Here is a 15,753-nt window from a genome sequence, read left to right on the forward strand (position 1 = left end):
CCCTTCTGACAACATGATCAAAATAGGTCAAAGACAAAGTCTGGCCATTCTCGCTTCCAAGGAGCATTTCAGGTGCAGTTCCTCCAGGACAGATCTGTTAGCTCTTATAGCAGCCCATGGTACTTTCAGCATTCTTTGGCAGCACTGCAACTCAAAAGCATCAACTCTTCTTTGGTCTTCCTCTCACATGCATACGAGGTGACTGGAAATATCATGGCTTGTGTCAAGCACACCTTAGTCCTCAAGGAGACATCCTTGCTCCTCAGCACGAGAAACAGTTCCTTTGCAGTTGACCTTCCCAATACTACATGTCGTCTAATGTCCTAACTGCTACTTCCATTGGCATCGACTGTAGAACCAAGCAACGTGAATTCTTTGAAAACCTCAATCTTCTCTCCATTTATTGTGATGCTGCTCATTGGTCCAGTTGTGAGGATTTTTGTTTTCTTTATATTGAGACGTAATTCATACTGCAGACTGTATTCTTCAACCTTCATCAGTAAGTGCCTCAAGTCATCCTCACTTTCAGCAAGTAAAGTTGTATCGTCTGCGTATCTCAGGTTGTTAATGATTCTTCCTCCAATCCTCATGCCACGTTTTTCTTAATATAGTCCAGCTTCTCAGATTATTTGCTCAGCATATAGATTGAATAAGTATGGGGAAAGGATATAACCCTGGCACACTCCCTTCCTGATTTTAAACCATGTAGTGTCCCCTTGTTCCATTCGAATGACAGCCTCCTGGTCAAGGTACAGGTTCCTCATGAGTACAATCAAGTGTTTGGAAATTCCCATTCTTCTCAATGTTATCCATAATTTGTCATGATCCACACAATCAAATGCCTTTGCATAGTCAATAAAAGACAAGTAAACATTTTTCTGGTTCTTTGCCTTGAACCAAGATCCATCTGACAACAGCTATGATATCCCTTGTTCCACATCCTCTTCTGAATCCAGCTTGAACCTCTGGAAGTTCTCTGTCAATATACTGCTGCAGCCATTTTTGAATTTTCTTCAGTAAGAGCTTACTTGCATGTGATATTAATGATATTGTTCAGTAATTTCCACATTCTGTGGGATCACCTTTCTTTGGAATGGGTACAAATATGGATCTCTTCCAGTCAGTTGGCCAGGTAGCTGTCTTCCAAATCTCTTGGCACAACCAAGTGAGTGCCTCCAATGGGGCATCCATTTCTTGAAATACCTCAGTGGGTATTCCATCAATTCCCAGAGCCTTGTTCTTCACCAATTCTTTCATTGCAGCTTTGACTTCCTCCTTCAGTACCATTGGTTCTAGATCATATGCCACTTCCTGAAATGGATGATGATCAACCAGTTCTTTTTGGTACAGTGACTCTGTGTATTCCTGCCATCTTCTCTTGATGTTTCCTGCATCATTCAATATTTTGCCCATAGAATCTTTCAATATTGCAACTCGAGGCTTAAATTTTTTCTTCAGTTCTTTCAGCTTGAGAAATGCCAAATGTGTTCTTCCCTTCTGGTTTTCAAACTCCAGGTCTTTGCACATTTCATTATAGCAATTGGTTTTGTCTGCTTGAGCTGCTCTTTGAAATCTTCTGTTCAGCTCTTTTCTTGTCAATTCTTCCATTGGCTTTAGCTACTCTCCATTCAAGGACAAGTTTCAGAGTTCTGTCATCCATTTTGGTCTTCTCTTCTTTTCTCGTCTTTTTAGTGATCTCTTGCTTTCTTCAGGGATAATGTTCTTGATATCCTCCCACAATTCTTCTGTTTTTGGTCATTGGTGTTCAGTGTATCAAATCTATTCTTTAGATGATCTCTAAATTCAAGAGGGATAGATTCAAGATCATATTTTGGCTCTCTTGGACTTGTTTTAATTGTCTTGAACTTCAAGTTCAACTTGCATATGAGCAGTGGATGGTCTGTTCCACAATCAGCTCCTTGCCTGGTTTTGGCTGAAGATATTGAGCTTTTCTACTGCCTCTTGCCACAGATGTAGTGAATCTGATTCCTATGTGTTCCCTCTGGTGAAGTCCATGTGTAGAGCCACTGTTTGTGTTGTTCAAAAAAGGTGTTCATTGTTTGCAATGAACAAGTTGTTGGTCTTCCAAAATTCTACCACACGAATTCTAGCATCATTTCCGTCACCGAGGCCAAATTTTCCAATTACTGGTAATTTTTCATTTCCAACTCTTGCATTCCAGTCACCAGTGATAATTAACACATTCTGATTGCATGTTCGGTCAATTTCAGACTGCAGAAGTTGATAAAATCTTCAATTTCCTCATCTTTGCCTTTGGTGGATGGGGCATAAATTTGAATTATAGTCGTATTAACAGGTCTTCCTTATAGGCATATGGATATTATCCTGTCACTGACAGCATTGTACTTCAGGACAGATCTTGAAACATCCTTTGTGATGATGAATGCCACGCCATTCCTCTTCAAACTGTCATTCGTAGCATAGTAGATAATATGGTTGTCTGATTCAAAATGTCCAAAACCAGTCCATTTCAGCTCACTAATGCCGAGGATATCAATCTTTATGCGTTCCACTTCATTTTTGACAACTTCCAGTTTTCCTACATTCATACTTTGTACAATCCATGTTCCGATGATTAATGGATGTCTGCAGCTGTTTCTCTTCAATTTGAGTGGTGCCACATCAGCAAATGGAGGTCTCGAAAGCTTTACCTTATCTATAGGAGTAAGGCTGGGTTTACTCAGATGATGCAGGTCTTTCCCAGTCCTATTTTGAGAGCCTTCTAACCTAACCGGACTATTCATAAAGTTGTGCAGTAATGTATCGGTGTTTCTTTGCTGTTCATAAGGTTTTCCCTGGACAATTCTTTGAGAAGTGGCTGGCCTCTTCCTTCTTCCTAGTCTGTCTCAGTCTGTAAGCTGGGCTGATACCAGTGCACCATGTGCATCCCGCTGTGTTTGAAACACCAGTGGCTCAGCCTCAAAACTCACATCAACATGTGACCATGGTAGGACAAACTGTCAGACAGGTCTGTCTCCCTGTTGGAAACCTCTGATACCACCCTTACGTGGGTCCTTGCGGCGTACTGCTCCTCTGTCCAGGTTCCTGGCTTTTAATCCCCTTTCTCCTGCTCTCCCATCCTGCTGCTTTGGGCATGCCTGAGTTCCCTCTCCTCACCTGGATCCCTGCGGCTGACTGCTCCTCTGTCCAGGTTCCTGGCTTTTAATCCCCTTTCTCCCACTCTTCTGCCCTGCTGCTTTGGGCATGACTGGGTTCTCTCTCCTCACCTGGATCCCTGTGGCTGACTGCTCCTCTGTCTGGGTTCCTGGCTACGTGAATAGTGCCCTCAGTCGTTCAATGTAGCAGTCGCTTAGCTAGCATTACTTATGAGAGATTTCTGCCTTTAAATTTTAAATAATCATCTGATCTTTCCCTAAAATCTTTTTTAAAATTTGTGTCCTTCCTCCTCTTTGTTCTTTAATCTTTTTCTGATGAATTTTCCACTTTCTGCTTGTTTTCCATTCATCCTAATATCATCCTTTTCTACTCCCTGAGTCTTTTCCAATATAAAGAAAAAAATAAATATATTGATGGAATTATATATTATTTCTAGATTTCACCCTTTAGGATTACCTACTTTACCTATTAACCCACTTAGAAACTGGTGGGTTAATGAGCAAGCTGTAATGTAAGGTACCATTTTAGAATTTTAGGCTTAAAGTAAGTTCTAATGAAGGCATTAAACCTCGTAGTTCTCTAAGTCACAATTCTGTTAAGACTCTCTCAGAAGGTCGCCAAAAAAGAAAATCCTTACTAGTTTCTTCTTTCTGACTTTCCCTCAAGCTTAACGCCATCTTTTTTTTTTTTTTTTTAATAAGTATGGGCTACATAAAAAGATAAAATTTATGAGCAAAGTGATTATCTTATGAAGTTAATAAGTTGTAACATTTAAAATTACTGTCTAAAACTGTGTCAATAATAATTAGTGCATACAATTAGTTCACAAAATAGATCCAGTCATAAAATATTTATTGAAATCAATTAGTCATAATCCCTTTAGCTAATAAACGTTTTCTTACCTGTATTAAGACATTATCTATTGCTGTCTGCACCTCTAAGATAAGGCTGTAGCTGGCATCATCTTTATTTAATATAAATTTATCATTTATACTAAATGAAGGTACTGCTGATTTTGCTTTGCTTGATTGAGAAGACTGTTGATATTTCTCTCTTTCCTGCAATACCTTATACTGCAGATGTTCCAACTCACTCCTATAAGAAAATATATGTAACTTTGTCACCTACAGTATAAACATTTGAAATCCTTAAAGTGTTTAAAAACTTTGGTTTATTTAGAACTACAACACAAATAGTAACACATTTTTTGGTTCTACCAAAGACCAAATGATTTTACATTATTTACCCCTCATTTAAAATTTAAACATCTATCGAGTCCCATCTAAGCAATATTAAAAAAGAACTGTAAGTATCAAAACCCCCAAAAAAACCAAAAACTCACTGCTGTTGAATGCAAATAATCAGTTCAAATACAGGAATCGGGTGACTACTCACAGTTGCATATTGTTGCTGTTGTTGTTATTTGCCATTGAGTCGGACCCGACTCATAGCGACCCCTCCTTGGGTTTCCAAGGCAGTATCACTATGGAAGTAGATTGACCAATCTTCCTTCCAAGGAGTGGTTGGTGGGTTTGAACCACCAGCCTTCTGGTTAGCAGTCAAGTGCCTTAGGCACTATGCTGCCAGAGCTCCCACAGTTGCATATAGTACTACTCAGAAGGGAAAATGAGTATAGTGGGGCAGAGAAACAGATTAATGAGAAGAAACAAAATATGTGAAGCCAGTACCTTTCAGAAAAAACATTAGGGAGACAGACAAATGAGGAGGTGGCTGCTAAGGTTAACATTTTGGAGACAAGGGGGAAATAAGCCTGTGGGACAGCTGAAGTTCCATCTTTTCCACTACTGGAAAAGATTCTGCTGAGATTAAACTGTACAGGCACAGCATACAGTAGCTTTAGTTAAGGGGTTCTTTCAATGAGAAAAGTCATCCACAAATGAAGTAAATAATAACTGAGGTAGAGCACGTGGCCTACATAGCTCTACCTAGGGGAGGAAACGTCTGGGATAAGTTTGAAAGGGATCTGTGTAATCAACAAAGGGTCAGATTCATTCATTTGCAATTCATTTATTTACTGAGTGCCAGGAACACTTAGCAGTATTCCAGGTGCTGACTGAACAATACAAGGGAATCAGGAGGAAGCAGACTTGGTTGAAGAACTATGGTATTGAGGATGTGAGATGGCAGTTACTAGTCCGAACTGGTAACCTTGTTGCTTAAATTAGGATAACGCTGTATGAATCAAGTTTCGTTGTTGCATGAACATTAGATTAGAGCTTGCTCTCCTGGTTGCTTTGGTGAATTATCTTGGGCTAGTCCATCTGCTATTCTGCTGCCTTGAAAACATACTCAACTACCACCAAAAAAGATCAATGCCTCCTACCTATACAAAAAGTCAGGAAGGATCAAAGTAGAGACAACAAGCATTAACATTTTCAGCAACGTATACAACCATATTACATGAAGCAACTTTACATAAGACCAGAGTCCCCTATCACAGATCTACGAAAATAGTCTTAGGGCTTTGGGCCTAGAAATGGACTCACTCCCATGGATTGGCTCTCAGCCCAACAGTAGAAAGACCTACATGCAGAACACCTACTCCAGGGAGGTCCAACCACCGACTGTAGGGAGAGGCACCCCTTAGATTAACCAGCCATGAGACATCAGAGGGGCAGCATTCACATAGAGGGAAAGCTGGACAGACAGGAATGCATAGATAAGAAGGGCACAGGGAGGAGGCAGTCACAGTAAGAAGAAGGGAGGAGAGTTTGTTATGGTTGGGGATGGTAATCAGCTGTGAAATCAAATGCATTAACTGTTGAATGTAAAACAAATCTGCTTTGTAAATCTGCATCCAGAGCATAATTTTTAAAAAAAATTTCAGCAATGTATGCATCTTCATTATATAAAACAACTTTACATAAGACTGGAGTACCCTATCACAGAACCTGTGAAAATGGGCAGGTCAGGCAAGGAATCTGTGTCAGAAGAAGTCAACATTACTCAGTTCTGGTAAGAAACCTTGTAAGCCAGAGTCACAGATTCTGAAGAATCCACAGGAGCAGAAAACACTGAAATTAATTAGAATAGAACCATCTGTGTTGATTTCTAATGTCTATGAAAAAAATATATTGCAGCTGTTGTCAGTTAGGTGAATACTACCCAGTCCTACACCATCTTCACAATGGTTGCTAGGTTTGAACCCATTATTGCAACCACTATGTCAATCCATGTTGTTGAGGGTGTTCCTCTTTTTCACTCATCCTACCAAGATTGGTCCTTCTTGATAACATGTTCAAAGTACATGAGTCAAAGTCTCACCATCCTCATTTCTAAGGAGCATTCTGGCTGTACTTAATCCAAGATAGATTTGTTCACTCTTCTAGGAGTACATGGTATATTTAATATTCTTTGCCAATACCATAATTCAAAGGCTTCAATTCTTGTTCAGTCTCCCTTATTCATTATCCACCATTCACCTGCATATAATGCTACTGAAAATACTTTAGCGTGGGTCAGGGGCACCTCAGTTAACAAAGTGACATCTTTAAAGAGATCTTTAGCAGTTGATTTGCCCAGTGCAATACATCATTTGATTTCTTGACTGCTGCTTCCATGGACACTGATTGTGGCTCCAAGTACAATCCATTTATTATATTGCTGCTTATGGGTGGAGTTGTGAGGATTTTTGCTTTATTTTGAGGTTTTTTTGGTACAGTGAGTGGCTCTGTGTATTTGTATGGAAAGCTGTAGTCTTTGCTCTTCATCAGAAAGGGTGGTTTAGTGAATTACTTAGTATGGCTTTTCTAGCCATGGTCTTTGTAATTCCCACCAGATGAGTGGGTGGGACTATGTAAATGTGAGGTGCTTTGTAGCCCATCAAGAGAATTCATTGTGATCCACATAGTTGAATGCCTTTGCAGTCAATATAAGACAGGTAAACATCTTTCTGATATTGGATACCTTCCAATGTACCTTATTTATTATTATTAGGTAAATATCCAATTCTCAGCTTTCAGCCAAGATCCACCTGACGTCAGCAGTGATACCCCTCATTCTATGCCTCTTCTGAATGCAACTTCCATTCCTAGTAGTTCCCTGTCAATGTACTGCTATAACCATTTTTTACTTGCATGTGATGATATTATAATATTATTCGATAACATCTACATTGCTGGATCACTTTTCTTGGGAATGGACACAAATATAGATGTCTTCAAGTATTTCTTGGAATAGGTGAGTGAGCGCTTCTAGCATTGCATCCATTTGTTAAAACATCTCAATGGGTATTCCATCAATTCCTGTAACCTTGTTTTTCACCAGTGCTTTTAGTACTGCTTAGACTTCTACCTTTACTTAGTACTGTCAGTTCTTGATCATATGAAATGGTTGAAAGTCTACCAGTTTTTTTGGTACAGTGAGTGGCTCTGTGTATTCCTTCCATCTTCTTTAGATGCTTCTTATGTCATTCAATGCAATATATTAACAGAGAACTTCCACAAGTGCAAGCTGGATTCAGAAGAGACGTGGAACAAGGAATATCATTATGATGTCAGATGGATCTTGGATCAAAGCAAAGAATACCAGAAAGATGTTTACTTGTGTTTTACTGACTATGCAAAGGCATTTGATTGTGTGGATCATGACAAATTATGGATAACATTGAGCAGAATGGGAATTACCGAACACTTGATTGTACTCATGAGGAACCTGTACCTTGACCAGGAGGCTGTCGTTCGAACGGAACAAGGGGACACTACCTGGTTTAAAATCAAGAAGGGAGTGTGTCAGGGTTATATCCTTTCCCCATACTTATTCAATCTATATGCTGAGCAAATAATCTGAGAAGCTGGACTATATGAAGAAAAGCGTGGCATGAGGATTGGAGGAAGAATCATTAACAACCTGAGATACATAGATGATACAACTTTGCTTGCTGAAAGTGAGGATGACTTGAGGCACTTACTGATGAAGGTTGACGAATACAGTCTGCAGTATGAATTACATCTCAATATAAAGAAAACAAAAATCCTCACAACTGGAAAGCAGCATCACAATAAATGGAGAGAAGATTGAGGTTGTCAAAGAATTCACGTTGCTTGGTTCTACAATTGATGCCAATGGAAGTAGCAGTTAGGACATTAGATGATGTGTAGTATTGGGAAGGTCAACTGCAAAGGAATTGTTTCACGTGCTGAGGAGCAAGGATGTCTCCTTGAGGACTAAGGTGTGCCTGGCACAAGCCATGATATTTCCAATCACCTTGTATGCATGTGAGAGCTGGACAATGAGTAAGGAAGACCAAAGAAGAATTGATGCTTCTGAGCTGTGGTGCTGGTGAAGAATGCTGAAAGTACCATGGACTGCTAAGAGAACTAACAAATGTGTCCTAGAGAAAGTGCAGCTGGAATGCTCCTTGGAAGCGAGAATAGCCAGACTTCGTCTCACCTACTTTGGTCATGTTATCAGAAGGGACCATTCCCTGGAGAAGGATGTCATGCTTGGTAGGCTGGAGGGTCAATGAAAGAAGGGAAGGCCTTCAATGAGATGGAATGACACGGTGGCTGCGGTGGTGGGCTCAAATATAGCAGGAATCACTGAGCTGGCACAGGACCAGGCAGTGTTTCATTCTGCTGTGCGTAGGGTCGCTGTGAGTTGGAGACAACTCGACAGCACCTAACAACAACAACAACATGTCATTCAATATTTTGTGCATAAAATCCTTCAATATTGTAACACGAGGCTTGAAATTTTTCTTCCCTTCTTAAGAAATGCTGAACAATTTCTTCTCTTGGTTTTCTAACTCCAGGTCTTTGCACATTTGATTATACTTTTTCTTCTAATCTGCCCTCTGAAATCTGTTCAGCTCTTTTGCTTAATCATTTCTTCCATTTGCTTTAGCAGCTCTCCATTCAAAAGCAAGTTTCAGAGTCTCTTCTGATATCCACTTTGGTTTTTTACTACTTTTTTTTTTTACTTTCTTTTTTTAATGACTTTTTGCTTTCTTCATGTATCACGTCCTGATGTCACCTCACAACTATCTATCGGTAAACAACTGAAAAAATAAAATCCATGATCTTAGAAAAAGTCATTACAGAATAGGGCATATAAAATGTCTATTTTCAAAATATTTATCAGCATGATTATTTTCTTAAACTGACTTTCATTTTAAAGGGGATATGCTGATTAATTATACTATTACCAGTATGTTTCCAATAAAAATACTACTACATATACAAAAAATAAATAAAAACAACCACACACTTTATGAAATGAGGGCTGTGGGGGGACAAAAACCCCAAAATTACCGTAAAGAAGAAATTTTATTCTGCATCTCCTGATTAATTTTTAGTTCTTCTCCTGGTCCACTTTCCTTATGAATAGGCTCAGTTGTCAGACCTGTGACCCAGCCTGTAGAGAAGAATTACAATCATGCACCATTTAGTGCTGCTTGTGTTATCAAGAGATATAGTATACACTGTATAGTTGAAACACCATTATGTATACCCCCTTATCCATCTACATTAACCTCATTCATCCTAAGACTTATTCCACTCTCTAAAAAAAGAACAAATCAAGCTGGAATATATTCAAATAATAAAGAAATCAATTAAGCATTCTGTGATACAGTAAAACCTGTGAGAGCAGGAAATCAACAGGACTGGCTTACGTTTCAAAGTCTGGCAAGTTTTCTGCCTTTGACAGGGTGTTACCACTTTTCTATCATTCTATTAGTGGAAAATATTTCAGTTTTCCTTTTCTGACATGTTTTCACCTTACACAGGTTCCAGCTGTCACAAGTACTATGTTTTTTTGCCTTAAATACTATAATACAGTGAAGAAATATACCTTTCATTTTTTAACTTACAGATTTTATTTTCAAGTATGGAATAAGTCAACACATTCTAGCAATTAAATAACTGGCAAATAAGAACTGCCTTTCAAAAATTATTTTCATGGAAATTTAAACTCTCACGTGACTATTGTAAGGATACAAAAATGACCTACTTAAAAGAAAGCAACTTTTTTTTTAATAAGAAATGCCCACATACAAAATGTAAACTAAATTTCAGTAAATATTTCTCTTTAAATGAAAGTATTTCACTTCATTTTCAGAGATATTAGTGATAATGCCAAGCACTCTTAAAAAGTAATATTTAAATAGTAACTACATTATAAAGCAACCTGCCCACTCTTCTCTCATTTTTTTATTCAATAAAGATTTTAATAAGTAAAAGTGATGTACTAGTCACACTTTCTGAAAAATACTCATCAAAAGTAATGTATAAAACTGACATTTTTTTTTTATTATTACTGATTCTTCCTCACAACTACCTGTTACCATTTACCTTACCTGAATATGTGGATACCACGATTTCATCATAGCCATCTTTCCCTATACAACCACCCTGGATAGATGTGACACTTTCAGACAAGGTCTAAAATAAATTAAAAATTAAGTACATTATTAATAACTAAAAATTTCACAGATAATATACTGACTTACAAAACTTATTTTCCTGTCCTCAGATATTCAACATATACTACTTACTAAACACTTAATATATGTTCACATTGAAATTAGACATAAATCTTGCTGTAACTTCAGAAAATTCTAATGTTATTAAATTTTGGAAAAGAACATTTGTAATAATTCTAGTATATTTGTGTGTACCACTCAGCTAACAGGATGGTCATCAAATGAGCAATTTACTTTATATAAATAAATAATAAATAATTTGTTTAAAAAAATGACATAAGCAAATCTCTAGTAAGTTGGTTCAGTTTTCCAAATCTCATGGATCACATCCCCATGTATTTTCTCCAAATACTTTTTTAGATGAATAAAGAAGATGTTGTTGTTAGCTGCCATAAAGTTGATTCTGACTCATAGCAACTCTGTATGTACAATGGAATGAAATACTGCCCAGTCCTGTGCCATCCTCACAATCCTTGCTATGCTGCAACTCATCATTACAGCCACTGTGTCAATCAGTCTCATTGAGGGTCTGCTCCTTTTTTGCTGACCCTCCACCCTACCAAGCATGATATCCTTCTCCAGAGAATGGTCCCTTTTGACAACATGACCAAAGTAGGTGAGACAAAGTCTGGCCATTCTCACTTCCAAGGAGCATTATGGCTGCACTTCTTCCAGGACGATTTGTTCATTCTTCTGGAAGTCCATGGTATTTTCAGTATTTGTTGCCAACACCACAATTCAAAGGCATCAATTCTTCTTCAGATTTAATATTTCACTGTCCAGTAGAATGGGGAAGCTCTGGTTTAGAGAGCACCAACTGATAAAAACCAAGGATTCAGTTTTCATGAGAATGCTTCTGTATGTGACTTTACACCTTGGGATAAATAAGCTTAATAAGATTTAAAATTTGTTAACTAAAAACTGCTTTTATTTCTTCTTTTATTCTTTTATTTCTTCTTACACAGTTGGCCCCTGGGTAGTTAAAAATGAAATTGCTATTCCCCCTTTTAAATATATTTTTGATATTGTCTTACCAATGTGAAATTTATTCTTAAAATCATATTACTTCAAAACAACAGTCTTATTTAGGTTAGCCAAACATATAAATGTTACTCTTACAATATAACTATTATACATTATAAAAACTAAAGCAAAATATTTAATACTCTAGAAATACATAATACTTAAAAGTATATTATGCAGGTTAAAGCCAACATTCTATTCTGGTATCTATGATACAACAGAGATTTTGATAATATCAAAATAGCAATATTTTAAACCAGATACATGAATTTTAATATATTTTCATTTAATGAAATCCAAACTATAGTCATCTCCATAATTACTTGGATATCTCCTTGAAGACTAAGATGCGTATAACCCAAGCCTTGGTATTTTCACAGTTGGCTCATATGCATGAACAATGAATACGGAAAACTGAAGAAAAGTTGATGCTTTTGAGTTGTGGTGTTGGTGGAAAACATTGATAGTACCCTGGACTGCCAAAAGAACTAACAAATCTGTCCTGGAAGAAGTGCAGCTGGAATGTTCTGTGGAAGCGAGAATGGCCAGACTTTATTTCACCTACTTTGGTCATGTTGTCAGGAGGGACTGTTCTCTGGAGAAGGGTGTTATGCTTGGTAAAGTGGAGGTTCAATGAAAGAGGAGAAGGCCTTGAACAAGATGGATTGACATGGTGGCTGCAGCAATGGGCTCAGGTATAGTAGGGATCATGAACACTACCCACAAGACTGGGTAGTGTTTCATTCTGTTGTACATAAGGTGCCTATGAGTCAGAAATGACTCAACGGCACATAACAACAACATTATTACTTAATGATTAATAAACTTATTTAAAGTATGCACAGTCTTTTAAAAATGAGCTTACCTGATCAAATCGTAAAATAGGTTCATTTGCATAATCAAAACTATACACTTCCACCATTCCATCATCTCTTCCAACAAGTATATCTTTAACTCCATCACCCACAATGTCAAAGCTGTCTACACACAAAATACCTTTACAAAATAAAAAATAAATGGTAAGTTATTAGAAAAACTAATAGTCATAGTCAAGCATATATCAAGTGGGAGCTCTGGTGGTGTACTGGTTAAAGCATTCAGCTGCTAATCAAAAGATTGATGGTTTGAACCCAACAGCTGCTCTACAGGAGAAAATAGGGTAGTCTGCTTCCAAAAAGATTTACAGCCTTGTAAACCCTATGGGGCAGTCCTCTAAGGTCTACTCTGTCTTATAGGGTTGATATAAGTTGGAATCAACTCGATGCCAGTGGGTTTAGGTTTGCTTTGGTTTATATATCAAGTATATACCAAGAAAAAATGAGAGAAAAAAAAATCAAGTAAGAATGGGGAAAAACTTTTGAGCATATTCATATGCCCTTCTCTTTTCCAACCATGTTTATCTATTCCAAAGGCTTCATATATAACCTATGGTTATGGCCCCTAAGTTTACATCTTCAGCTCTGACCTCTCTCCAGAGCTCCAGACTCTAATTTAAGTACCTTTCCAGCTATCATTAGCCTAGTCCAGGGTACCAGTTTCTCTAGCCTAGACTACAATAAACTATAATAATTTCCTAACTGGGCTCCATACTTCCACCTTTGACCCATTCTTGCTGAAAATCATTCTCCCTGGTGAGTTTTGTTTTGTTTTAGCTTTGTTTTTAGTAAATTAGATCATGTTACACACACACCCCCTTATAATCCTTCAGTGACTTCCTACTGTACTTAGACTAAAACTGAAACTCTTTCCAAGGCTTTCAAGGACCTAAGTAATATTAGTCTTACCCAACCTCTCTGACTTCATTACATGCCATGCTAATGCATTTGAGCCACACTGGTCTTTCTTGTTGCTGTTAATTTATCCAGTCCTTCAAATAAGTCACATTTACTTTTGCTTTAAGTCCTTTGCATTATTATTTTCTGTTTCTAAAACATTCTTTCTCTAAAATCTTCACATTTCTAACTTATTTTCTTACTATTCAGATCTCAGCTCAAATTTCACCTTTTCTAAGAGGCCTTGGTTGACCACTTGGTCTAAAAGTAGCCAACTACTTCCACTATTACTCTGTAATATATTGCCCTGTTATATTTTCTTTAGAGTACTAGCTAAAGCTAACTCGTTTGTTTATCCTTTGTCCCTTGCAATAAGCTTTTGAACAACCTAAAATATATGAATAAATATTGTATACATGTAGTCATCTCATCAACTTACCATGTCTGGTATAAATTCTTCCTAGAATGGTCTAAATTCCTTAGAAAACAGAAATATTCCCTCACTTACTGCTCTTCTTTCTTGCTTTGTACCAAATATTCCCAGATTACAATTAATTCCCTATTCTCAAAAAATAACTCACTGCCATCAAGTCGATTCCAACTCATTGCAACCCCCATTGGGTTGCCAAGACTATAAATCTTTACAGAAGCAGAAAGCCCCATCTTTCTTCCACAGAGCAGCTGGTGGGTTCGAACCACCAACCTTTTGGTTAGTAGCTAAGTGTCTTAACCACTGTAATCACACCCTAAATAATTAAAAATGAATTTCAGCATATAATGATGTCACAGATGGACATTAGCCCATAAAAGCCTGTCTATCCCAAACTGAATAATTATGCTACTAATGTGATAAACCTGACAAATAAACAGTAGATAAATCTGAAGAGGTGCTGTAAAATGCTGAAAGTCTGCTATATAATATAAATAAACAAATAAGAATTATGTGCAGTAATCTAGAATATTTTACTTAATAGTCACAGAAATTTCATAATCTGTGCATCAAAAACATACCTCCTCTCTTTTTCTCATTTCGAATTTCCCACTTATGTATTGGATTGGATGTAGTGATCTGAATAAGGCCAAGTTTCCCATCTGATGTTCCAAACAAAAGGTCTTCTCCAGAGTTACCTAAGTTATAATTAAAGTCAAGGTATTCATTCCACAAACTCATGATATCTTTTAAAATTTAAATTATTTTCATATATATTGATTTTCATATAAAAATCTCATTTTATTTTTATATGGCAATATATAGGAAACAAAATTTGGGAGGATGGTTATATATTCATAGAATTAGCCATAAGAGACTAGACCCCTTCCACCATCTAATTTTAAGATTAAAAAAAAAACCAAACCCACTGCCAGTGAGTCAACTCTGACTCATAATGACCCCTGTAGGGTTTCCAAGGCTGGAAATCTTTATGGACATAGACTGCACCATCTTCCTTCCGCAGAGCCGCTGGTGGGTTTGAACCACTGACCATCTGGTTACCAGCCAGATATCTTACAGCACCACCAAAGCTCTTAATTTTAAGGGTGAAGAAACCCATTATGTTAGTTATTAGCAAGATACCAGAAGGCAGCTGCCTCAATTCTAATTCATTTTCTTTCTAGTTTCCCATTTACATATAATATTTTTCATACTTAGGTTATTAAGAATATAAAATATCCAGACTTAAATAATAACATAATACACTCCTTTATTTGATTGTTAAAAGTGAAATCCTGATTACCGCCATTTCCATTGTGTAGTGCTAAGACAGTAGGTGGTCCGGGAACTTCAACTTCATAAGTGAGGTCAGATCCCTGAGGGAATACAAGTATTTAAAAACTGAAATAGAATACATTTTATTACAGTAACAATGGTTATAGATTTAACTTGCACTGAGAAAGCAGTGAGCCCTACATGTGCCTGGAAACATAAGTAACTTCTATATTCAAATACAGCATTCTTAATGACATCTAAAATAAAACTGCTGAAAACTTAGGTTGTGAATAGTAACTTACATTATTGTTGTTAGGTGCTGTTGAATCAATTTCATTTCATATCAAGTTCATGTGACAGAACAGAACTCTTCATAGGGTTTTCTAGGCTATAATCTTTTTTGGAACAACTTTTGAGTTAGCAGCTAAGCACTTAACCATTGCACAATCAAGTCTCCTTTAACTTATATTACAGGCTATGAAATTCCAAAGATGGAGCTAGCCTTTGGTGACACAGAACTCATAGTTAAACTTTTTGTTGAAATGCAATAACTAAGTTTCTGATTCAGTTAATCCACCAGTTACATGTAATTTACATTTAAATGTTATTTTAATGGTCATGGACTGAGTGTGTGTACACTTTATTAAAAGTCACTTTCAAAAATAGGTGGT

At 37.1% G+C, this 15,753-nt stretch overlaps 1 protein-coding gene across 1 annotated transcript in view; it reads right to left on the reverse strand.

Annotated features, from left to right (window-relative positions):
* Nucleotides 1-15,753, reverse strand: part of BBS7 (Bardet-Biedl syndrome 7) — a 111,699-nt gene that overhangs the window by 53,913 nt on the left and 42,033 nt on the right. The window contains exons 6-11 of the mRNA XM_007946448.2: nt 15,111-15,183; nt 14,389-14,505; nt 12,471-12,601; nt 10,457-10,541; nt 9,411-9,513; nt 4,041-4,233 (exon numbers count right to left, since the gene is read on the reverse strand). Of these exons, the coding sequence (XP_007944639.1) occupies nt 4,041-4,233; nt 9,411-9,513; nt 10,457-10,541; nt 12,471-12,601; nt 14,389-14,505; nt 15,111-15,183 (702 nt within the window). The remainder of the gene's footprint in view (nt 1-4,040; nt 4,234-9,410; nt 9,514-10,456; nt 10,542-12,470; nt 12,602-14,388; nt 14,506-15,110; nt 15,184-15,753) is intronic.

The sequence above is a fragment of the Orycteropus afer genome, unplaced genomic scaffold (assembly GCF_000298275.1).
Source record: "Orycteropus afer afer isolate SDZICR_OR568_19922 unplaced genomic scaffold, OryAfe1.0 scaffold00162, whole genome shotgun sequence".
NCBI lineage: Eukaryota > Metazoa > Chordata > Mammalia > Tubulidentata > Orycteropodidae > Orycteropus > Orycteropus afer.